This window comes from Maniola jurtina, chromosome 4 (genome assembly GCF_905333055.1).
Source record: "Maniola jurtina chromosome 4, ilManJurt1.1, whole genome shotgun sequence".
Classification (NCBI taxonomy): domain Eukaryota; kingdom Metazoa; phylum Arthropoda; class Insecta; order Lepidoptera; family Nymphalidae; genus Maniola; species Maniola jurtina.
The window spans coordinates 13,787,204-13,812,844 of record NC_060032.1 but is presented as its reverse complement, the minus strand read 5'-3'; the positions used below and the strand labels follow the sequence as shown (position 1 = coordinate 13,812,844).

Below are 25,641 nucleotides of genomic sequence, written 5' to 3'. Positions count from 1 at the left end.
GAGTAATAGGTTTCGGATAATAAATTTGATACATTGTTTTATATTTAACCATTGTTTTACTGAAACGTTTAATTGATTTGTTTGTGACGCAATTAGATGAGCTAGGTACAACGATATTATAATAAGGTAAACAAACTCACATAGCTTCTCGATTACTTTCATTCAATGCCAAAAGGGCCAAAATATTAGATTAAGGAAAATAATTTACTGGGTTGAGTTGCTAAAAAATAATGGTCTATGATGAAATCGATGTGATAATTGGTCAGACGAATAATTTCTTACATGGATATAGAGATTGGATTATAGGTATTACCAATCTTTAGACGTACAATTCCTAAAACGCAAAATGCAAAAGGTTTAAAACGGTTTCAAAATGCCAAATCGCTATGATAGTAAAAAAAATTGACAAAAAACAAAACTAATCTCTAAGAAACATAAATTAAAATTAAACTAAAATAATATAACTAAGGTCTCTTAAAATTTAAGGGCACTAATATACCATTAAAATTTAAGAACATCTTAAAGTTAAGATACTCTTAAAAAGAGGTCCCTAAAATTTAAGGGACCCCCTTAAGTTTTAATAAGAATTATATTCTCACTTTGCTTAAACTACGAAATTTTGGGTTTGGTTTTTCCAAACATTCCAATTCTGGCATTTAGCGTTTTTAACGTTACGATTGTTTGTTATTTTGCGAATATTACAATGAAACTTAAAGCTAGCCTTATCTAATTACTATACAAATCATGCCCGCGTGGAATGGTGCCAAGAATACTGGCTGCATTTCCGCGTTGGACAGCCAGGCTGATCCTTTGCGCAAAAAATGAGCCAGCCCTTTTGCGTAAGTAATGTTTCATTATCGAAAAACGCCATATTCTTAATTCTTGCCTTTTGTGTTTTTGGCATTGTGCATCTAACCGTCACCAATCTCAGTTTTTCTATAAACCAGTATTTAAAATATATTTCGATAAAGGAGAACCGAAATTACTATAATGAGGCTTCAGGCAGCCTGCTTGTGTGTTGGGTCCTATAGCCCCTAGCGAAGTGGGATCGTGTCAGATGTCATGCCTTATATTATCTGTGTAAACGCTTTACCAGAAAACTCGAAATGTTTGTATTAAATCTGTAATTATTATTACTATATATTTAGCATAGAAAGTTCATCGGCACCGAGAACGCACGTTTTTTTTTTTGGTACGAGCCAATAACTGCAGATTAGTACATCCTATTGATATTGTATTAATAAAGAACCAAATTTAAATTAGTAATTAAGTAATTTATTATCCTAAAACTAAATACTATACGCATGTTTTCACTATACCTACTGGTAAAATGGTTATGTACAATACGAAAGAGCTAATGTTTTATATATGAATTCTTGCTCGCCTGTAAAATTTTGCAGAATGAATCATATTATAAGATTGTACAATATGAATAAATGCAAAAAAAGACATTTCCTCGATAATGTGTGTTATATTTTCATTTCCAACGCTTCTTTGTTTTAAAAAAAAAATATTCTAAGAAAGAGATTTTGTTAAATGATATTCTCTACAGTTAGATTACGCGAGTACGAAAGGACCTTGTGCATTTTTGGGTATTTGGCAACCCTCAATAGATTATGATACCGATGTCAAATGATAGCTAGTTATTCTATTCGTATTTCATAGTAGTGCAGCTCAGTTCTAATCGAGGGCAAAAATTGGCTCATATTTTGATTCAGTGAAACCATCTATTTTATACAAAAGCTTATCATATTAAGTTACTTAGGACTACTTTATAATAAATTAATCAGAAGCTTGTACAATAAAAACACGAAGGTAAAAATACAATAATTTATTGTGAACATCAATTCGCTTACAATAGGAACAGCATAGATTTACCAATACTGTTACTTCCAAAGTAACGATTTTGAAAAACAATTTTTCGAAATCATAAATTCCTTCAACATGGTCTTTATTTAATCAAAAATATTATTGATAAAATTAGTTAGTTATCGGAATAGATCGCATCAGTTTCAAGTGAACTGACATCAGCGTCAATATCGCTTGTAACCTGCACTGGATTTATCAAACTTCTTGTGCTCCTACTTTGATGATTCGACGTGTCCGCTCCACTATTTTCTGTAAAGCGTATTTTGACTAACTCAGTTTTAAAGCAAATACTTTATCTAAATTCTCTTATAGCTAATCTTTCAGGACTGGAGGACGAAGGGCACAAATCTTTTTTATTAACTACGTACTTCTGTTTGACCCTATTTTTACTAAGTACAGAATCCCATGTCTAATTAAAATTTTCAGTTTAAAAGTCTACCTTGATTGGGTTGAATAAATAGTTCAAGGATTATGATTATTCTAAAGTTTTCTGATCTAACGCCTACAAAATTACTACATATAAGATCTATTGTAATTATTTTAAGAAATATTCGTGTTTACAATGAAACTTAATTTAAGACAGATAGATAAGATGCGGGAAGTGATAGATCTTCTTACCTGCAGCGTTCGAGATCGTAGATGCCTCCGGACGACTTGGCGCACCAATCGTTACAGACATATTTATTGGCTCGCGTGAATAGGCCACTTGTTCCGTAAAATTAGACGGATCGCTTAAAATTGCCTGAAAGAAACAAAATTATTTTACTGCTGAAATTTCCGAGGAGAGTACTGAAAAATCTAACTACATAATCTAGACCTAATACTACGCAATACTAAAGAAAATATTTAATTTAAAAAAAATGTTTACCTCACTCTGTGGTCCAGAAGAGGTTTCACTCGAGCTAAGCGAAGTTCCACGTCCAGAGCTGTCTTGTGAATGATCACTGTGCATGCCCCTGCCATCACCAGCACCAGCACCGACACCAACTCCTGGCTCCGTAACATTACCATTCAAGTCAAACCCCGGTTCTTCCATGGGCATTTGCAACGGTAAATTGATCTCCTCAGCTTCAGATTCTTCGGCCTGAAATTTAGAATTATTCTCAATATTGTTCTATGGTAATACCAAATTTACTACTATCTAGTAGATTTTCACTCTTCATTTTCGTGACTAGATGTAGTCTATAGTCTTTCTATACTCTAGTATGCAAGCTATGGAAAGCGACTTTCGTCAAAATAGGTTAAGCGGATAAGCCATGCAAAGATAACAAGACAGGTGGACTTAATATTAGTATGATAACATGGATTTAAGAAACATTATCGTTACCGATTGCTGTTGACTAATCATATTGAACAACCAGTTAGGGAGATAGGCGTCCTCATCTACATAACATGATTCGTAAGTGTCAGAAGACCGTCCAGATACAAATACTTCTTCAGATGCCTAAAAATAATAATTCAGTTGAAAAGAAAAGATTGAAATTTCTAATGCAGAAATGAACATTTCCTTTAAACTTACAGCTTGTCTAGCAGACCGAAATGCAATGCTGCCTGTTTCTGAATCTATAAAATTCACAAAATCCGGCTGGTCACCTGTTAACGGTTCATTAACAGAAAACCCACTAAATGCTTGTGCGGCTAATACTCCACTCACATTCTGCAAAATTTTAAAAGAGTAATTTAAAACCCTTATAGCAAATAATACAAGAAGTGCAAAATATGAAACACACTCACAGGTACAGTGTTCAGTTCTTTACGTTCAAATATATCTTGAATTGAGCTGATATTTAGGGTGTCAACTTGAGGTACTGCGCTTTCCAATTCATTATCAGCTAAATAGTATTCAGAAAATTTTGACGTAGACATAGATGCAAAAGATTTAATTGATAGACCGTCGGATTCAGTATCTGGGCGTTTTAAATCTACAGTATTAAGTACCATATCATTTTCGTTCACCGTACTAGGACAATTATTATGCCAGTAATCTACGTCGCTTTCTGACCCGCAAGTTAAATCAATCGTATTTACTGTACCAATACTTGTAGGCGAAAAACTATTATTACATTTGCTAACGTAATCATCATCTCTACTCAAAATAACAGTTTCGGAGTCGGAATCGCAGTCATAGGAATTTTCTGGAAGATTTAATTTACTCTCAATTAATTTTCTTATGGCAGATATAATGCTACTTTTTGTGTTATGGATAGATTGGCGACTATTCAAATACTCGTCGTCAGCTTCATTAGGGTTAGGATAAGCATCATTTTCAAAGATGTTATTTGAGGATGATTCTATAAATTCATTGTTATCAGAGACGCTAGTAAATGAGTGATAATTGGTATCATTATTTTTAGAATCCTCATCCAACGAAGCTTCAAATATTGATGAACTAGGTGCTTCATATGACTGATCATCTGTACTGCAAGTATCAGTGTTCTCCGATTTGAGTGATTTGGTTAAAATTTGCATTTTAGTTTTCGAAATATTTGTGGATGGCAATGGCAAAGCTGAAGTCTCGGTAGTCATCTGTGCCACAAAAACACTTTTTGTTCTTCCTAAAAACATGCTTTTAGAAGATGTTTTTGTGTTCTTAGATGATTCTGGTAGATTTTCTTTATTATCGCACAGCGTAGACGATAAAATTGAAGATTTTTTATTAATCTTGGCTCGCCGAGAAAATTTCTTATTTTTTGCATTCTTAATTTCAGATTCTAAAATTCCAGAGCTACTTCTTTCTGACGATGTAGAATTTATCTGGTTACATGTGACTCTATTTCTTACAGACGCAGTGCGAACAGTTGCTATACTATTGGGCGAAGAACAAGTGGAACTATGTTGTGATGAATGACTATAGTCTAGATTATCACTTTTTATCATTCCTGTAGCAATTGGTAATTTTATATTAGAGTCGTTTTCTGTTTGAATTTTATTGCGAAATATCATGTACTCGTAGTTAATATTAGTAAGTAAAGTATTTTCTGGAATCTTAATTAAGTCTTTTGTGATTTCTTCGGGGTTCCTAGGCGAAAATAGATTTTCATTGATAATAATATTTTCAGACTTCAGGTCGATTTCATTTTGGCTTTTATTGTCAACGGTATTGTTTTCTATAGCAGAAGACCGTATTTTTCTTCGCAAATATAAAGGTAAATAATTTTTAACTTTCTTATTTTTTTGATTCTCTTCTCCTTTTTTTACAATAGTTTCGTTAGTATTAATACTAGTGCGTTTTTTTGTTGTGTAAATAGTTTTCATATTCTTAGATACATGCGAACTGAAATTTTTTCATACAAATTATAATACAAAACCTTGCAATATGCGCTACAAAACAAACACACATATAATAATTATTTGTTTTTACTTCACGATTTTATATGAATACCTAAATGTATTTATGATTAAAAAAAATTACCCATATAGATGCAATTTTGCTCTTACCTTTGAGCTATCTTCGAGGGCACCTGAAATATGAATAGTATAAATTGAAACTCAATCTTATAACTTTGAACTTTTGATAAAAATTAAGTAGGTATTATTTTGTCTTACCTTCTTAACAGTATTAATTTTACTTCCCTTACCAGGATCGGTCAAGTACTTTTTCTTATTTTGGGCTGTTTTATTTAAACGTTCTTGATTCTTGACAGTTAATTTCGAGTTTGTTTCCGATGCAATTTTATTTGAAAATCTTTTGATTTCATCAACTCTTGAATGTTGTTTCAAACATAACTTTTGTCTCTTTGGCAGCGGTGGAATTTTTCTTACAGTGGAAATACGATTTCTTTTCTGTAATTGTTGTTTTAGTTGCCACTCGCCTAGATACACTACATCTTCAGACACTTGCCTTGCATTGAAACTGTGCACATGAACGTTCCCACATACCAAACTCGCTCTATCATAACTTGCTTGTGATATTTTTACTACAACATTTTTTTCATTACTCACACATTGAGTTTGGAAATCGCTAGTATTCTTAGATGGCATAGCTAATCGTGTCGATGATTTGGCATCGTTTGCTTCATTCCCACAAAACTCTGAGCCGGAATCCTCAGTTTTAAGAGCACTTAATTCAGGTTTAAGTAGTTTTGTTTCAGTTCTTAAATCAAAATTATGAGCAGTTGTGGTTTTATCCTCAATTGCTTGTGTCATTGTAAAACTTGATGTGACAGTTGGGATGGATTCTTTAGGTTTAATTCTTACAGATGTACGGTCTACAATTAAATCGTTGTTATGGCACATTTCTGTGCATGTAGCGAGATCGTATGTTTTCATATCAGTGATCGGTTCTTCAATTTTTATTCCAATTGTAAATAACTTTGGCATCCTTGTAAAGGATGTTGATTGCGACATCATGGGACGAGCAGTGGTCACATCTGGTCCGCACTGAACGTCTGTACTTAAGTGATGGACTCCCTTGGACGTACTGGGTTCATCTAAATCTGTAATGTTATTTTAAATTTCAAGATGTCACAACAACAACAACAATTAATAATAAAATTATTTATATTTTCAATAAACCATTTCTCACCATATAAAAATATCGTTTGCGATTGGACTTCTTCTGGCTCGATTTCCAGTATGCAATAGCTATCATCCTTAGATAAGTTAATAATAGTGTCTAGTACGTCTTCATTTTTTAAACTATCTAAATCCGACTCACGAGATATTCCGATATTATATTGAGCATCGATGGTTTCTTCGTCATCTTCTGTAACTATTCCAATAAACTCTTCAGTGACTGCATTATCACTATTTAATTGACACAGTTCATTCCTTTCGCTATTAGAAACAGTAGACTTAAATTTTTCCAAGTTTTTATTCGACACCGAATCACAAAGTTCGATTAAACTGGAAGGTATCTGAAAATGAATTTGTTTTTCTCTGAACTGAATATAATTAAAGTTATTACAAGTGGCTGTTTTGTTTGTTTACCGGTCTTGAGATTGTAGATTGAAACATCCGATATTCCTTCGGCTGTTTTCTTTCTTTCAACGTGTGCCTTTTATATTCAAAAAGATCATATTTTAGAACATTAATATAACTTGATCTTCTAATTGAAACTTTTTTATTAATATTTGTTTTACTCGCTTTATGCCTATTATATTTGCTCGCAAAGTTACCGTTGCTTCGTTTTTTAGGAAATGGTTTGTTTTGCGTTTTAATTGCTTCAGAGCCATTTATATTATTCTTCTCTATAGAAATTTTATAATTGTCTATGAGTTTCTCTTGTTTTTTTCCAGCACTATTAGATGTGCTACAAGTACTTTCTCCACAGTTTATCAAACCAGATACACTTCTACAACTGGGATGTGGGACTAGTTCCAATCTACATTTGTCTAATTGGCCAGTCTCTTCCATGAGTAATTCTGTGTCATGAATATTATGTACTTCCTTCAAATCCATTACTACCGCTACATTGATAGGTTCTTCTCGGATATTACTATTTTCATGCTCTAAAAATTCATCTGCAAATCTCTTGACAGTGATTTACATTATAATTTTAATTTGTTTTACAAATATATAGCTAATTTCTACTGTATACAATCTAACCCCTTTCATATATTATTATATTAAATATTTATTATTACCTTTGAATTCATTGCTGGTAATACTGATATTATAATCTTCAAATTCAGAATTATCGTACATTTGTGAATCATCGTTGGTATAGATATTGTAATCTAAAAGTTAAATAAAATGAGTAAGTATTTAGATATGGAGGGCTATTATAACGAAAATAAAAATAAAAAGCTGAGTGTGATTCCAACAGAACTAATTTAATTCCAAATAAATCCGCTGTGGAAACAATTCAAGATAACAAAAAAATACCTGTTTAGCAAAACCATACCTGGTGGAAGATCTAAGTTTTGATACTTCGACACAATCAGATCGCTAAAAAATAAAAGTAAATTAAGTATAAATCGTGTTTCCCACCCTGATTACCATGTCGGCCCATCCGTCGGGTCAAATTAGTAAATTTTTTTTAAATGTCTACTGTGACTTACCATGTATGATCCATCTTTCTTTCGCCATGACTAATGATATCTTTATATTCTGAAATAAAAGGTGATGTAAAAAGTAAATTTTTTGTCTTGGTATTTTGGTCACCAATAATAATAGTCCTGGTCGTTTCCGGCTCTTTTCCAAACCGAGAAACGACTAGTTTTAGTAAATAAGCAAATAATTTATATTATTGGAAACTTATCAGTTCTAAGTTCAAATCCAACTTTAAAGAATAACAAAATAATTTAAATAGTAAGTAGGTAACAGCTATCTACTTAGATAATCCTCAAGAAAAAAATTATGTTTAATATTTTGAAAATATGATAGCTTTCTCACGGTATTCGATAGCTTTTAATGAGTATTCCTGCAGTCTCCGTCGCTCAACAGACTTTTCAGTGAGAGTGAGTAGATCAAAGAGCTTGCACTGCATCCAACTTATGGGTGGTGGGTTCTGTCTTCCTTTACTCATGCAAAGTGCGAGCTTCATTAATCTGCATACTACACGGTCTAACTCGGTGGTGATATCTTTATCAGCGGTAAGTAATGTTCGAAGTTTGCGCACTTTTTGATCGATAGCACGACGAAGACGAAGACCTGTAGAATTACCTAGTTATTCCTATGGGTATGGCTTGTGTAATTTCCAGGCTTAGCATGACCACTTTTAAAACTACTCGTACATAGTATCACTGATATTATATTACAAATTTTATTGTTAATCGTGAGCTTTTCTATGAGATTGATATAATTTTATCGATAGTAATGAACATTTTTGTAAGAAATAAATAATGCAAACCATAGTAATCCGGTACAATCGTACTACCATCTGAAAATGAAGTGGAACGTACTTCCGTCGTATCCCACTGCAAAAAGTTACAGTCAAATTATTACGTGGTAAACCGGAATTTCATAGCTACTTTTGATACTAAATAGAGCAGATGGACTGTTAAGATAACACTCAAAGGCTCTTAGCTTCGTGACGCTTACGGCCAATGTTAAGCGTCGTTTGTAAATTGCGCCACGACACTTTGATGTGTATGGAAACCCACGCACCAGGTTTCAAGCCAGCCAGAGCTATCCGCATGTGGCCCATGATACCCGGTTATACATACCTATATTCACAGAGTTCATTCGCTAAGTGCATATAGCCAGCTTACAGAAAGGGTTAGGCATAATATAGACTTCAGACTCTCCCAGGAGTTACAGCCAGAATAATAATTACTTATGAACAAAGTTTGTCATAATACTACGGAGATATTACGAACGCTATCCACTGTAGGACTTTTCGGATCCAACGTGCGGCCATAGCACCTACAATTAGCTGAAGAGTCATAGGTTGAGATCTAAAGAGCGCAATTTGACTTTGCTTAGACTTCAGACACTTAAAACGAGACAGCGCTATACTGCTGACATGAAACCGTCTCGTTTTAACTGAACCTTAAGTCTGAACAAAGTCAAAGTATGTTCTATAGATCTCAGCCCTACAGTGGAGACCGCGCGACAAGACGATAAAAAGAGGATGTTCGTCATACAACGGACATCTTCAGCTACGTATAAGTGCGAAAAAAAATCCAGGAAGAAAAAGAAAAAAGAAAAGGAGGTTGGTGGGAGTGAGTGGCTGGATGAGGAAGATTTAAGACAGGGAAAGCCAACAGGGAACAAAAAAGTAAATTAACGACCACGCATTATAGCGTAATTTGAGTAAGTAATTATTTTTCTAGCCAAAAATAAAACATGCGTTTGTAAAAGTAAGAATCCTTTAATCGTAGTACAAACTTACAAAGTAGGTCTACTACATCACTGTTGTCTATAGTATTTGTAAAAACAACTTGCTGAATGAAACAAAACAAAATATAATAAGGATGGTGCCTACTAGTTAAATGAGCAACTTTTTATCAAACGTCAAAACACACGCTTAGTATGGGCTCAAAGAATGCAAGCTTTTATGAAATACGTAGATGTGACCTCATAGCTTTTCGCACATTGTAGTTAAATTGATAATTTATTAAAAGTAACAATGGGCGTGGATTTTACGAATTTTAGAAGACTCTCTATTTAATAATTAAGTACCAAAAATAATTTATTTTTCACATAGGCACCATTGCAATCAGGTACAAAAAATATACTTATAAGGTATCTACTTCATAAAAATACATTCGTTAAGATAACTATGAGACTTTGTCTTACATTTAAATTGTAATATACATTTATCTAATCAAGCTATGGTTATATAACGATTGATTACATAACTATTATATACCTTTTTGAACTGTGATGAAACTAAAAATGACAGTCGTAATTTTACACTAAAGACTAGTGTTCTAGAACAAGCTGTAGTCTATAAGCGGAAATAAGTTAGTATAGCGCTCTTTCTGTTACGCAATCCCATACAAATAGAGACAAAAATCTCAGTGGACGCTAACCATTTTGAGATCACCAACCAATCACAAACGAAACTATGTCGTCTAATTGAATTTCGAAAAAAACGCGAGAAGACGATGAATGGGAGAGACAAAACCTCACACCCTAAAACAGCTGCTGCCTTCCTGACGCAATTCTTCGTGCAATACCGGGAAGCCGTGAGCGGAGATATCGAAGAGTGGAGGAGGTTTTTAGTCCGTAGGTCACTGCGCAACATCTGCATCGGGCATGCCAGACGATATCCATGAGGATTTTCCTTCTTTAAATTAAAAAAAATGGAATTGCGAATTTTTTTTTAAACATTTTCGAATTGAGTTTCGAATGGTTTACGTAAACATGTTTATGATTGGTTGGTGACTCAAAATGGCCCACTTATATTTTTGTCTCTATCATTTGTATGGGATTACGTAACAGAGAGAGCGCTATACTGACTTATTTCCGCGGATAGAGTATAGAAAATAATAAAATTAAAAATAAACACAAAATAACTAAACAATTTCAAAATGAACGTTTACATCAGATATAGAGTCCTCTTGCCAATCGTCACCCTGTGAGACTTCAGAGATATCGTCCATTTTTAGACGAGAATGGATCACGAGGTTATCTTCCACCTCGTAGCCGTTCCATACCAGAAGCTCTCTGAAAGAGAGTACTCAGGTGTAGCTGGGCATTTTTTTAAGGATTTCGTTGTAAATTAACACTCTTAAGGTCCAGTCCGTGAGTCCGTCTGTTTGTGTGTCACAGCCATTTTTAACCGATTTCAAAAAAGGAGGAGGCTCTCAATTCGTCGAAATCTTTCTTTTAATTTTTTATGTATGTTCCCCGATTACTCAAAGACGCCTGGACCGATTTGGAATATTAAAAAAATCATAACCCTTCCTTTTGGTTTCGCCGCAGTCGGGTAAAAAAAAGAAACAATCACATTAAATAGTTCCTTTACACATTAGTTTCTTTAACAGCTGTTACGTTGAAATTTGGCACATTTATCAAAACTTATAACCGCTTCATATTCAGAAAAAATCCTTCCTGAAGATAAAAAGAAATGTGTCAAAAACGACAGCTTTTTGCTATTACAAAAAATTGTTTTGCCTCACCATATGCCCATCGGGTGAAACTTCGTTGAAAAATTATATGAGTCTTCAAAACTGCATTTTAATGAGTGCATTTCAATAATGAGGCCCAAAGAAGTTTTCTTTTTCTGATTACCTACAGTTTGCAGGTCAAGTCATGGACTCAGTACTATTGTTACTTGTTATGATATTCAGTTGATAGCGGCAGCAGTACCTACTATAGTTAGTGTATGATAATAATATAATCACTTACTTTACTTTGTCGACGTCAGTAGTAATGTGCTCGACCGCTCGCATCAACTGGCTAACAGGTATTTCCAATTTGTGCATATCTAATGTGAGTTCTTCATCGTACTCCATGTCTACCAGTCTGTTAATTTCTTCTGTAATTAAGTCTACAATGCGAGTTTCATCAGTCTTAACCTGCAAACAGATGCTGTCAGTTAGATGAATGAATTAATAGCTTAAATTAAAATATTTAATCTGTCACATAAAAGAAATCTTAATAAATGCCCTACATTTTAAGTCAGTCAAGATTTAGGATTATGTCGGAAACGCTGATTTTGTCGATTTTGAATCGAAAATTTTCCCTATAGGTTAGAGGAGGAGGTTACTAACGGTTATTTATATAGTAATAACTAGTGTTTTGCTCGGTGCGCGAGCTGCTAAAGCAGCTCGCGTGACGTGGTAAGATTAACTTTATTATATAAAACCAAATTGATTTATTAAGATACATAATTCACCCCGAAAAGCCCCATAAAATGACAGGCATTTCTATGTTTTGTAGATTAGGATAATAAATTAGTAGGGTGTGTGGGTGCGCGGACCACTAAAGTGGTCCGCGAGCATGCAGAGTTTTTTTCACCGAGTAGACCTTCGGACCCTGATCATCTTTTGCTAAGAAACCACTCTTCCATCTATTATAGCCTTCGAGATAGACACCGACGAAATTTGTACGGCGGCCATCTTGTTTTTTCAAAATTTTCCACTTTTTCTATTAATCGTTTACTACTACATTCTTCAAAGATTGCGAGTTTCAACGAAATCGGTTGGAAAACAAAAGAGTTGCAAAAATCATATAGGCCGCCATCTTGTTTTTCTGAAATGTCATAATTTTCCCCTACTCGCCTCCCCCATCCAAACACATCTCCCATACATCAATGTATAGTTTTCTGTCTCTTTCTAAGAGAATGAGGCATTCAATATTCGCCATACAAAATGTATGGAAAAAAAAGTTCCGCCATTTTGGATTTTTTTTCTATTCATCGAGTAGACCTTCGGATTCTGATCATCTCTTGCCAAGAAACCTCACTTCCATCTTTTATACCTTCCGAGCTGGACACCAGCGAAATTTGTATGGCGGCCATCTTTTCTTCGCCATTTTGAATTTTTTTTCAGCTTTTTGGCAATTGGATGACGTCATGAATGACATTTGCTCGAGCACCCCCCGCCTATCTTCAATACCTTAAGCGGGGCCTCCACCCGTCTCCGAAACCCTCAATCATCAGCTCTCTCCATAATTTTGGCTTACTAAGTTTTTGTTTTCTATACGACACCATCAGTGAAAAAAAAAATTTTCATACAAAATTTTACAGGAGTTTCTTAGTTGAAAATCTCGAAAATCTCCCCAAAAGTGGCAACACCGGTTGCATATCTCCATACTGCCAGCCTAGATACACAATCGATTCATACATATTGACTTTCCAAAATGTTGCCAACTGCCTCAAAAACGTGATCAAAATTTCGAAAAGTAAAAAAAAATACAAAATGGCCGCCAACTTGTTTCACAGAAAGATTTTACACGGTTTCATATTTTTCCTATTAACTACAGGATATACCGCTCCCGATGACGTTTCAATCTTTCCTCTCGCTCGCACCCACGCGAAAGGGGATACCGTGAAAAAGACCGTGTCGAAAATCACTTTTACTTTGATAAATTCCAGTGTTGCCAGTCTTCGGTGACAAAAATACCCAAATGTCATTTGTACAAGCAAAACACGTAATCACTCATACTGGGATTTTGCTAAAAGTGCGTATTTCAATTTTTTACAATTTCCCGAAAATCTCGAAATTTCCCGAAAAATGGGGTAATTTTTTTCCTTCAATCTATACCTCAAGCCTATACGTATAATCGCTTCATAGAAACCGAATCGCTCCGATGTTGCCAACTTTGAGATTTATAACTTTTAAAATTGCGTTTTTTCGTACCTAGAACAAAACGGCCGCCATGACAGCCGTCATCTTGAATTTTTAAAAATCACTCCCATTCTGTCAAAATTCAGGATCATTGCAAGCAAAACAAGAAAAAATTTATTATTATCGATTTCCCGTTTCGGATCTGTGGCGCCGCAGTTCGGGGTCGAAAATTCAAAATTTTCAAAACGCTACGGTTCGGCCGCCATCTTGTTTTTCCCATTTTTTCTACATTTTCTATTAACCGTTTACTACTTTCTTCAAAGATTGCAAAATTCCACGAAATCGGTTGGAAAACAACGGAGCTGCAAAAATCACCTCGGCCGCCATCTTGTTTTTCCGAAAAGTCATAATTTTTCCCCAGAGGGTTCCCGAAACCGAACACATCTCCCCTACATCACTATATCATTTTCCGTCTCTTTCTAGGAGAACAATTATGTCAATGAGTGAGTGAGTGAGTGAGTGGTAATCGAGCTATATATAGTATAATAACTAGTGTTTTGCTCGGTGCGCGAGCTGCTAAAGCAGCTCACGTGACGTGGTAAGGTTAACTTTTATTATATAAAACCAAATTGATTTATTAAGATAATTCACCCCGAAAAACCCCATAAAATGACAGGCATTTCTATTTTTTGTAGAAAATGTAAGTCCGCCATCTTGGATTTGAAAATAAATGTCATTATCAAAATCAGCACCCTGGAAACCCTGAAAACGATATCCATATTATTTTTTGTAAATTAGGATAATAAGTTAGTAGGGTGCGTGGGTGCGCGGACCACTAAAGTGGTCCGCGAGCATGCAGCGTTTGTTCCACCGAGTAGACCTTCGGACTCTGATCATCTTTTGCCAAGAAACCACTCTTCCATCTTTTATAGCCTCCGAGATAGACACCGACGAAATTTGTACGGCGGCCATTTTGTTTTTCCAAAATTTTCCACTTTTTCTATTAATCGTTTAGTATATTCTTCAAAGATTGCGAGTTTCAACGAAATCGGTTGGAAAACAAAAGAATTGCAAAAATCACGTCGGTCGCCATCTTGTTTTTCTGAAATTTCATAATTTTCCCCTACTCATATCGCGCATCCGAACATATCTCCCAAACATCAATGTATCGTTTTCTGTCTCTTTCTAGGAGAATGAGACATTCATAATCGCCATACAAAATGTATGGAAAAATAAATTCCGCCATTTTGAATTTTTTTTCTATTCATCGAGTAGACCTTCGGATCTTGATTCTCTTTTGCCAAGAAACCACACTTCCATCTTTTATACCCTCCGAGCTGGACACCGGTGAAATTTGTATGGCGGCCATCTTTTCTTCGCCATTTTGAATTTTTTTTCAGCTTTTTGGCAATTGGATGACGTCATGAATGACATTTGCTCGAGCACCCCCCACCTATCTTCAATACCTTAAGCGGACCCTTCACCCGTCTCCGATATCCTCAATCATCAGCTTTCTCCATAATTTTGGCTTACTAAGTTTTTGTTTTCTATATAACACCATCAGTGAAAAAAAAATTTTTCATACAAAATTTTACAGGAGTTTCTTAGTTGAAAATCTCGAAAATCTCCCCAAAACTGGCAACACCGGTTGCATATCTCCATACTGCCAGCCGAGATAGACAATCGATTCATACATACTGACTTTCCAAAATGTTGCCAACTGCCTCAAAAACGTGATCAAAATTTCGAAAAATTAAAAAAAATACAAAATGGCCGCCAACTCGTTTCACAGAAAGATTTTACACGGTTTCATAATTTTCCTATTAACTACAGGATATACCGCGCCCGATGACGTTTCAATCTTTCCTCTCGCTCGCACCCACGCGAAAGGGGATACCGTGAAAAAGACCGTGTCGAAAATCACTTTTACTTTGATAAATTCCAGTGTTGCCAGTCTCCGGTGACAAAAATACCCAAATGTCATTTGTACGAGCAAAACACGTAATCACTCATACTCGGATTTTGCTAAAAGTGCGTATTTCGATTTTTTACAATTTCCCGAAAATCTTGAAATTTCCCTAAAAATGGGGTAATTTTTTCCCACCGATCTATACCTCGAGTCTATACGTACAACCGCTTCATAGAAGCCGAATCGCTCCGATGTTGCCAACTTTGAGATATTTAACTTTTAAAATTGCGTTTTTTCGTACCTCGAACAAAACGGCCGCCATGACAGCCGCCATCTTGAATTTTTAAAAACCACTCCCGTTCTGTCAAAATACAGGATAATCGTGGGCGAAACACGAAAAAATAATTATCCTCGATTACCCCGTCTCGGATCTGTGGCTCCGCGGTTCGGGGTCGAAAAATCAAAAATTTTAAAACACTACGGCTCGGCCGCCATCTTGTTTTTCCAATTTTTTCCACATTTTCTGTTAACCGTTTACTACATTCTTCAATAGTTGCGAGTTTGAACGGAGTCCCTTAAAAAACAAAGGAGCTGCAAAAATCACGTCGGCCGCCATCTTGTTTTTCCGAAATGTCATAATTTTTCCTCAGAAGGTTCCCGAAACCGAACACAACTCCCCTACATCATTATATCATTTTCCGTCTCTTTCTAAGAGAACAATTATGTCAATGAGTCAGTCAGTGAGTCAGTGGTAATCGAGCTATAGTATACTAGTGTTTTGCTCGGTGCGCGAGCTGCTAAAGCAGCTCACGTGACGTGGTAAGGTAGACTTAATTATATAAAATAAATTTATTTATTAACCCCGATTAATTCATCCCGAAAAAACCCATAAAATGACAGGCATTTCTATTTTTTGTAGAAAATGTAAATCCACCATCTTGGATTTGAAATTGAATGTCATTATCAAAATCAGCACCCTGTAAAACCCTGAAAACGACATCATGTTTTTCTGAAATGTCATAATTTTCCCCTACTCATATTATTGCGCATCCGAACATATCTCCCATACATTAATGTATCGTTTTCTGTCTCTTTCTAGGAGAATGAGACATTCAATATTCGCCATACAAAATGTATGGGAAAATAAATTCCGCCATTTTGAATTTTTTTTCTATTCATCGATTAGACCTTTGGATCCTGATCCTCTTTTGCCACGAAACCGCACCTCCATCTTTTATACCCTCCGAGCTGGACGCCGGCGAAATTTGTATGGCGGCCATGTTTTCTTCGCCATTTTGAAATTTTTTTCAGCTTTTTGGCAATTGGATGACGTCATGAATGACATTTGGTCGAGCACCCCCCACCTATCTTCAATACCTTGAGCGGACCCTTCACCCGTCTCCGACATCCTCGATCATCAGCTATTTCCAAATTTTTCAATTTATTAAGATACATAATTCACCCCGAAAAACCCCATAAAATGACAGGCATTTCTATTTTTTGTAGAAAATGTAAGTCCGCCATCTTGGATTTGAAAATAAATGTCGTTATCAAAATCAGCACCCAGAAAAACCCTGAAAACGATATCCATATTATTTTTTGTAAATTAGGATAATAATTTAGTAGGGTGCGTGGGTGCGCGGACCACTAAAGTGGTCCGCGAGCATGCAGAGTTTGTTTCACCGAGTAGACCTTCGGATCCTGATCATCTTTTGCCAAGAAACCACTCTTCCATCTTTTATAGCCTCCGAGATAGACACCGACGAAATTTGTACGGCGGCCATCTTGTTTTTTCAAAATTTTCCACTTTTTCTATTAATCGTTTACTACATTCTTCAAAGATTGCGAGTTTCAGCGAAATCGGTTGGAAAACAATAGAGTTGCAAAAATCACGTCGGTCGCCATCTTGTTTTTCTGAAATGTCATAATTTTTCCCTACTCGCCTCCCCCACCCGAACACATCTCCCATACATTATTGTATCGTTTTCCGGCTCTTTCTAGGAGAATGAGACATTCAATATTCGCCATACATTTTCTATGGGAAAAAAAAATCCGCCATTTTGATTTTTTTTTTCTAATTATCGAGTAGACCTTCAGATCCTGATCATCTTCTTCCCAGAAACCACACTTCCATCTTTTATACCCTCCGAGCTGGACACCGGCGAAATTTGTATGGCGGCCATCTTTTCTTCGCCATTTTGAAATTTTTTTCAGCTTTTTGGCAATTGGATGATGTCATGAATGACATTTGCTCGAGCACCCCCCACCTATCCTCAATACCTTAAGCGGGCCCTCCACCCGTCTCCGATATCCTCAATCATCAGCTCTCTCCATAATTTTGGCTTACTAAGTTTTTGTTTTCTATACGAAACCATCAGTGGAAAAAAAAATTTCATACAAAATTTTACAGGAGGAGTTTTTGGGGAGAATCTCGAAAATCTCCCCAAATGTGGCAACACTGTTTACATATTTTGATACTGCTGGTTGAGTCACACAATCGATTGATATATGTCGACTTTCCAAAATGTTGCCAACTGCCTCAAAAACGTGGTCAAAATTTCGAAAAATAAAAAAAAATACAAAATGGCCGCCAACTCGTTTCACAGAAAGATTTTACACGGTTTCATAATTTTCCTATTAACTACAGGATATACCGCGCCCGATGACGTTTCAATCTTTCCTCTCGCTCGCACCCACGCGAAAGGGGATACCGTGAAAAAGACCGTGTCGAAAATCACTTTTACTTTGATAAATTCCAGTGTTGCCAGTCTCCGGCAACAAAAATACCCAAATGTCATTTGTACGAGCAAAACACGTAATCGCTCATACTCGGATTTTTCAAAAAGCCCGTATTTCGATTTTTTACAATTTCCCGAAAATCTTGAAATTTCCCCAAAAATGGGGTAATTTTTTTCCTCCAATCTATACCTCGAGCCTATACGTACAATCGCTTGATAGAAGCCGAATCGCTCCGATGTTGCCAACTTTGAGATATTTAACTTTTAAAATTGCGTTTTTTCATACCTCTAACATAACGGCCGCCATGACAGCCGCCATCTTGAATTTTTAAAAATCACTCCCATTCTGTCAAAATACAGGATAATTGTGGGCGAAACACGAAAAAATAATTATCCTCGACTACCCCGTCTCGGATCTGTGGCGCCGCGGTTCGGGGTCGAAAAATCAAAATTTTCAAAACGCTGCGGCTCGGCCGCCATCTTGTTTTTCCAATTTTTTCTACATTTTCTATTAACCGTTTACTACTTTCTTCAAAGTTTGCAAAATTCAACGAAATCGGTTGGAAAACAACGGAGGTGCAAAAATCACCTCGGCCGCCATCTTGTTTTTCCGAAATGTCATAATTTTTCCCCAGAGGGTTCCCAAAACCAAACACAACTCCCCTACATCATTATAACATTTTCCGTCTCCTTCTAGGAGAACAATTATGTCAATGAGTGAGTGAGTCAGTGAGTGGTAATCGAGCTATATATAGTATAATAAAGATGTTGCCTTTGCATATGTGCGTTGCGCCTATGATGACCCGGTATGTGATTTCAGCGCACTATAAAATTGTCATCTCGACTTGTCGTGATCAATAGTATACATATATTAAAACGTAGTACTTACCTCAAACGGATACCTATATTCTCTCACAATCCTGTAGTACTGGTTCCAGTATGGAGCATTCGTGCCCCAGTTTATATTACACCAGGTGCCTTCAAAATCTCTGCCTACATGCTCCTTGTTAAAGTTGAGCATGTTTGTCAAATGTCGGATTAAGTTTACAATTTCATGCGTGTGCACGTACGAGTCCATTTTGTTCTTCGCCATTAAATTTTGCGTCGCTTTTGAGAATTTCTTCACGAGAAATGTCGAACAATTTAATCTGAAAAAAAAAAAACACTTTTGGCAAAATAATTACAAACATTGGATTTCCATATTTACATTGGATTAAGTACAGATATTTTTTATTAATAAAAAAACTTTTAAGACGTTTATGGAATTTAATTAGGTAAAATAATCAATATTTCTTTCTATTTATCTGCTTCTATTATTCTTACTATTATTTTCTTTATCTTTTATTTACTAAATTAATCATACCTTAATAAATGAATATCTATTAAACGAACAACTAATGATATCTATTATGACATTTACACATTCTATCAAAGTGCCGTTTATATACAAATTACAAGTGCGAAGCGTGACGGGAAAATTATTCTTTTCCATAGACTAAGTCTGAGATCTATAGAGCGCACTTTGACTTTGCTCAGACTTAAGACAATGTTAAAACGAGACAGCGTTATACCGCTAGCATAAATCTGTCTCGTTTTAACTGAAATTTAAATCAAAGCAATATGTCAAAGTACCTTCTATAATTTCAACCTTAGGCATCCTTGGGAAGTGGAGACGTGTTCAAAATACCAATCAGAATACACAGAGATGCTGAAATACAATTGTCACGTCACGTATCAATAATCTGCTAAACACATCTCCGCTTCAGTGGACAGGCACGTTGAGTATGATATCCATACTAATATTATAAATGCGAAAGTGTGTCTCTGTCTGTCTGTCTATCTATCTGTCTGTCTGTCTGTCTGCTACCTTTTCACGGCCTAACAGTGTAACCGATTCTTACGAAATTTGGTACAGGGTTAGCTTATATCCCGGGGACGGACATAGGCTACTTTTTATCCCGGAAAATCAAACAGTTCCCACAGGATCTATAAAAAACTAAATACACGCGGACGAAGTCACGGGCATCCTCTAGTTAGTTATAAATAGGAAACATGGTGAGTACATCTCGTTCAAGGTACGCTATTGGTAAGGGTATCTACTCATGTGCTGTAGATATTTGACCGACCTATAAACGTATAACCACGTAACATCTTCATGACTCCTCTGTGTCTAAACCACTTGGATACAGGTATCTACTTAAATAACACACAATTGTGTGTACATAACAAGTATGTGTTAGCGTAGTCTTACTTATTTACTATAAGTATACTTAAATAACAACTTGTACCTACATAATATATTATTTTAGAATCAATAGACCTGTTAGCAACATCTTCAATCTCATAAACTCTACAGTACTTTTTTCGCCGAGGCATCAAAACGTTGAAGTACACTTCATCATCAAACATGAGGAAGTTTTTTCCGATCTCCGAATCTAAGTTGCATTGCAATATCTGGTCCTTGCATTCCATGGAGTCCAAGGAAAACGGGGGAGATAAGGCTAGTGTTATGCACGAAGGCTCGTCGTACATCAGCTCGGGATAGGACTCGATGCTGGCATTTTGCAAATACATAATAAAGTGAGACGACGCCCTGGATGTTTCAAGACGAACTGACTTTTAGCAGCTGTCCGACTGCCCACGATTAGCGAGAAACGAGTTAAGGTAAAAACTAGATACGAGTTGCGAGCAACGAGAAGCGAGTGTGTAGTTAGTTTTGTTGCTGGGCTTTTGAGCGAGTGTGCGAATGCGACGTTAATGAAATTCCTGCACAAACTTCGCGAGTGTTTTGATCGCCAAGAGAGCGTCGTTCAGGGTGTTTTTTTTTGTAGTTTTTGTCGCTGCGTCAAACTTGTGTTCTCGCAGGCAGTGTGCATAGTCAGCGATCAACTATTAATATATTTATCCCTATTATTGATACGAAATGATACATCGATTGTACGTTTCTTACGCGAGAAAATAGTCGAAAGCTAGTCGCTTTGTTGGCGGTCAAACAGCTGACATACAGTCGTACGTTTTACGAACTACTGATCCACTATCAAGCAAAATAATTAAAGTTTGTTCTGCCTATCCTTCCCCTCTCCACTGAAACCCTGCAGGATTACAGACTAGATGCCTCTGCACGCGTTTTAGGCTGCGACACTAGTATCTAGATACGCTAAAATTAGATAAGTCGCAAGCATACAAAATTTTCTAGATTACGCTATGACAGACGCATCAAAATATAAAGGAAAAAAAACACAATTTAAAGACACTTCTATAATTTCGCTCCAGCAATGTGCGAGACTGCAGTTACATGGCAAAGCATTACAAATTGAATATTTGAAAACAGCAACTGCCGAGTTTTTTGCTGGTATTTCTTGGTAGGATGGGCGTTCTGAACAAGGTTAGATTTAATATGCTATCTGCAGACTTTTTTATAACTTTTGGAGAGGAACAATTCCACAGTACATTGTTTTTGATAGATTCAATTGAAAATAAAATTGAAGAGCATTCATTTGAATAAAAATCTTTCTATTTCTATTAATTTTGGACCTAATACAGTGGCAAAAGGGAATTTAAGAAAAGTGAAATTTAAAAATAAAATCTTACCTGGGTGGTGCACATATCATATTGTTTTCTATTGTTGAATCTGGACTCTCCCAATTGTCTATTATATGACTTAAATTGTTTGGACTTGATGTTTCTGAAGTAAAACAGAAATTGGACAATTAAGAATTATATTCTTAGACTAAAATTAAGCTAGAAAATTTTCGGAGCTAAGTGCATTTTAAGTAACTGAACATTGTTTGCTTTGACGGTGAAGGAAAACATCGCGTGAAAACCTGCATATTTAAGAGTTTTCCATAATGTCCTTAAAGGTGTGTAAACATGTCAAATCGGACGTGGCCAACATGGCAAACAATGGACTAAATAAATCTTTCTCATTCTTAGGAGCCCAATGCTTTAATAAAGGGAACTTTTAGCAAAACGTCGAGATGTCGACGTCACTGGCAGGCGTCAAATATTAGTACTTTTGATGCAGGTACCCTATTATAATCCTATTTTTCTATGATTTCACGTCATCATAGCCTAATATTTTGTCATATCGTCGATTCAGGATCAAACAGAGAGTTCCCAGTAGTTTACTCTGCCGATGGGTTGAGATTATGATGACTATAACTTACTTGCCACTAAAGCTAAAGTGTTAAGATCCAAGTCAGGCTGTTTAGTGTAATCTTTAGCAACAAACAGTGCGAGCTGGCTGCAACAACCCAAGTGTAATGTGTCGGGTGGACCAGGGCCTATGCCCTTGCAGCTGACTGTGTATTCTGGGTATCGAGCAACTATATTGCTACACCTGTAACATACAGTGATAGTTTGGGTTCTAAAAATACAGTAACTGAATTGCTTGACGGGATGGCTGACTCGTAAAAGTTGTATAAAGTTCATGATAAACCCATCGCAGGTTTACATCTGAGCATGGGTCTCTTCATTAATTTTTAATACATTGTATTAAAAAAACCGGCCAAGTGCGAGTCAGACTCGCGCACTGAGGGTTCCGTACTCTGGTATTTTTTCCAACATTTTGCACGATAAATCAAAAACTGTTGTACATAAAAATAAATAAAAATCTGTTTTAGGATGTACAGGTAAAGCCCTTTTATATGATACTCCACTTGGTATAATTATCTTATTTTGAAAACTGAAACACATTTTAATTTTTTTTTAATGGTGTAACCACAAATTCGCGGTTTTCAGATTTATTCCTGTACTTGTGCTATAAGACCTACCTACCTACCAAATTTCATGATTCTAGGTCAACGGGAAGTACCCTATAGGTTTCTTGATGGACACAGCGGACAGACAGACAGGCAGACAACAAAGTGATCCTATAAGGGTTCCGTTTTTCCTTTTAAGGTACGGAACTCTAAAAATGAAGAATTTTAAAAGACCATTAAGTACCAATCATGAAACTGTTCACGGCTCCATTCAAACATATGGTCCAATCTTCTCAAACCATTTTTCTGCAAAGCTTTAAACAGAACATTAACGTCCCCATTAGGTGTGGTGAAAATGGCAACCCACGGTTTTATGAAACCAAAGACTGTATGGATGAGTCTCTCCAGGTCATGTGGTAGCATGTGTTCTATCATTTCTATGGCCACTACAGCGTCACATCCTATTAGCCTGTAGTCGGGATCTGCTGCATTGCCCTGAAAGAGCTGAAACAAGGATTCCACAATGATGCTTACAGGAATTTAATTCCTCATGATCAACTAATTGGCTAAAAGTCCTCGGATGGATCACAAATCACACTAAATGGCCATTTTGCTCATAATGTTTCCTTACTCTTTTTTCACAATGGTAAAGCAAAAATTTACTTGAGGCTTAAGGCTCAGTAGCTGTAAGGCAGGTGGCTTCAGTACACAATTCAAATAGTCTGATAGTTTAATCTATGTATAAAAGGAAGAGCTGATAGACTGACTGACTGACTGATCTATCAACGCACAGCTCAAACTACTGGACGGATCGGGCTGAAAGGCATGCATATAGCTATTATCATGTAGTCATTCACTAAGAAAGGATTTTTGAAAATCAATCCCAAAAGGGTATAGTGATGGAGAAAAAGTCACAAGCATAATTTAGTATTTTAAACATAAAATATAACAATTAACTTACAGTAACTTGCAATGGGTTTTCCCTTTTTGCTATATAGTTGTCACATCCCAGAAGGTCTGACGAGCATCGCAGAGGAATTGATTCAATGTCCACTCCTAAAATTTGTTTTATTCCTGGCACATCTTTAAGATACCTGATGAAACTCATGTCATGGTATCCAAGGTCTACTACCTTTAAAAAAACAATAAAGTACTTATTTATCAATATGAAATTTACCAATATAAAACTCCTGCCTAGAAAAATTCTAATGCTGATAATTACAGACCACCCACAGTTTAAGCTGGTGGGTCTAGAAGCATAAAGTTTTGGGCAATTCTTTATATAACATAGCACTAACAAAGGATGTTCAAAAACCTTAAAGGGACACTAAAATAAAGGATGAAAATAAGGGACAGGAAGTAGTACCTAATCATTTTGAAGTTAGAAATAATGGATAATTGGTATTTAGGCTTCTGTTAGTAAATAAAAGTTAGCTGTATAAGTGTTTAATTTATCTTCTAAGGGGGTAAATAAGGGAATTCCTTTATACCTTCCTAACTACTTACCTACGTATATTTTGCTATTCTTTTTTTCTACATAACTGTAGATTGTAATAACTAGTCTTATCAATCTCGTAGAGTACCTATAGCTCAAGGTATCTTTGCTTTAATAAATAATTTACCTTCTCCAACTTGCCACACCATCGTTCGTCCATAAGACAGTCGCTGACGGCGGCGTATCGCTGCACGTACACCGGCGGATAAAACACCACCCCCTTTTCATCATCGTACTCCGCAAATACGTGATCATCAGACTCATTATCATCTTCTTCATCACTTCTAAACTTCAAACTTAAACTCAACTTTCGGTAGTACGGCCCGAGGAATCTCTCGATCACGGTGACGAAAGTTTCCCGGAAAAATAACAAGGCCTGAAATGCGATAATCATTGTTCTGATAGTACAGGTGGTATTTTGTAAAATATTATGAATTCTATTTCTCCCACGACATCATATTAGAATCTGTTCCGACTACCGATAATTTCTCTGATTTTCAAATGTTTGTGGATTTGTTATTGTTTTGTTTTTGTAAAATGTCAAATGTCAATGTCATATGTCAATAAATTGCTCTGTAATAGACAATTTATTCTTGTATTTTTTGGATCCTGTAGAATACAGTAGAAGCGGGTAACTTTAGAAATGCTGTGAACATTGTAAAAATGAATCTGGGAATTTAAAATGGTACAAAAATTAAATAGAAAAGGTTTTTAACATTTAAGCACTATTAAGTGCTGTCTGCTAATCATGATTATTAACCTATTGCCAGCCCACTACTGAGAACGGGTCTCTTCTCAGAATGAAATGGGTCGTTGGCCACGACCACGTAGTCCACCCCACTGACCAAGTGCGGATTGCCAGATTTCGCACACCTTTGAGAACTCTCAGGCATGCAGGTTTCCTCACGATGTTTTCCTTCGCCAAAAAAGCAAATGTTTAATTGCTTACCTAATACACATATGTGCGTTTCAAGCAATTAAACTTCGAAAAGATTAAGACGCCTGGGATTGAACCCTGGACCCAACTAAGAGGACAACGTCTTAACCACGAGGCTATCGTCGCTCCATAATGCATAGCTACTTACCTAACTACTATGTTATTTAAAAAAATAAGTACTAGGTACACTTACCTACTACACTTGCCCCCATTAAAATACCACCATAAAACCACCTACCAAGCTATGTTCAAATCCCAAATGCGTCAGATTTTTAAGTAAGCAGTTAATAGGTAACTAAATAAATAGGTACCAATATTAAAAAATAATTTCACAGGTCCGGAAGTAAAATTTTCCTTCGTATTTACAAG

General features: G+C 36.0%; 1 protein-coding gene across 2 annotated transcripts; it reads right to left on the bottom strand.

Moving 5' to 3' along the window:
* Positions 1 to 1,816: 1,816 nt before the first annotated feature.
* LOC123864895 lies at positions 1,817 to 24,862 on the bottom strand. 2 transcript variants are annotated; one of them, XM_045905623.1, is made up of 24 exons: positions 24,463 to 24,862; positions 23,802 to 23,972; positions 23,085 to 23,344; positions 22,307 to 22,479; positions 21,732 to 21,825; positions 20,461 to 20,694; positions 19,030 to 19,288; positions 11,611 to 11,780; positions 10,803 to 10,926; positions 8,663 to 8,729; positions 8,206 to 8,463; positions 7,872 to 7,920; positions 7,715 to 7,758; positions 7,455 to 7,547; positions 6,799 to 7,331; positions 6,395 to 6,725; positions 5,416 to 6,305; positions 5,308 to 5,330; positions 3,604 to 5,143; positions 3,389 to 3,526; positions 3,197 to 3,313; positions 2,738 to 2,953; positions 2,488 to 2,611; positions 1,817 to 2,118 (listed from the first exon to the last, which is right to left on the bottom strand). In XM_045905623.1, exons 1-24 carry the CDS (start codon positions 24,727 to 24,729, stop codon positions 1,985 to 1,987), a joined length of 6,309 nt encoding a protein of 2,102 aa, XP_045761579.1. In that variant the 5' UTR covers positions 24,730 to 24,862; the 3' UTR covers positions 1,817 to 1,984. The 2 variants fall into 2 exon arrangements, with proteins under 2 accessions (XP_045761579.1, XP_045761580.1); XM_045905624.1 differs by lacking the exon at positions 20,461 to 20,694.
* Between the last annotated feature and the right edge of the window lie 779 nt (positions 24,863 to 25,641).

Bases quoted from the DNA above. Each gene is read 5' to 3' on its own strand.
- LOC123864895 (XM_045905623.1), bottom strand. From the start codon at position 24,729: ATGATTATCGCATTTCAGGCCTTGTTATTTTTCCGGGAAACTTTCGTC. The intron at 3,527-3,603 runs GTGAGTGTGTTT...AAAATTTTGCAG, and splicing joins AAGAACTGAACACTGTACCT to AATGTGAGTGGAGTATTAGC. The intron at 2,954-3,196 runs GTAACGATAATG...TCTAAATTTCAG, and splicing joins TGATTAGTCAACAGCAATCG to GCCGAAGAATCTGAAGCTGA.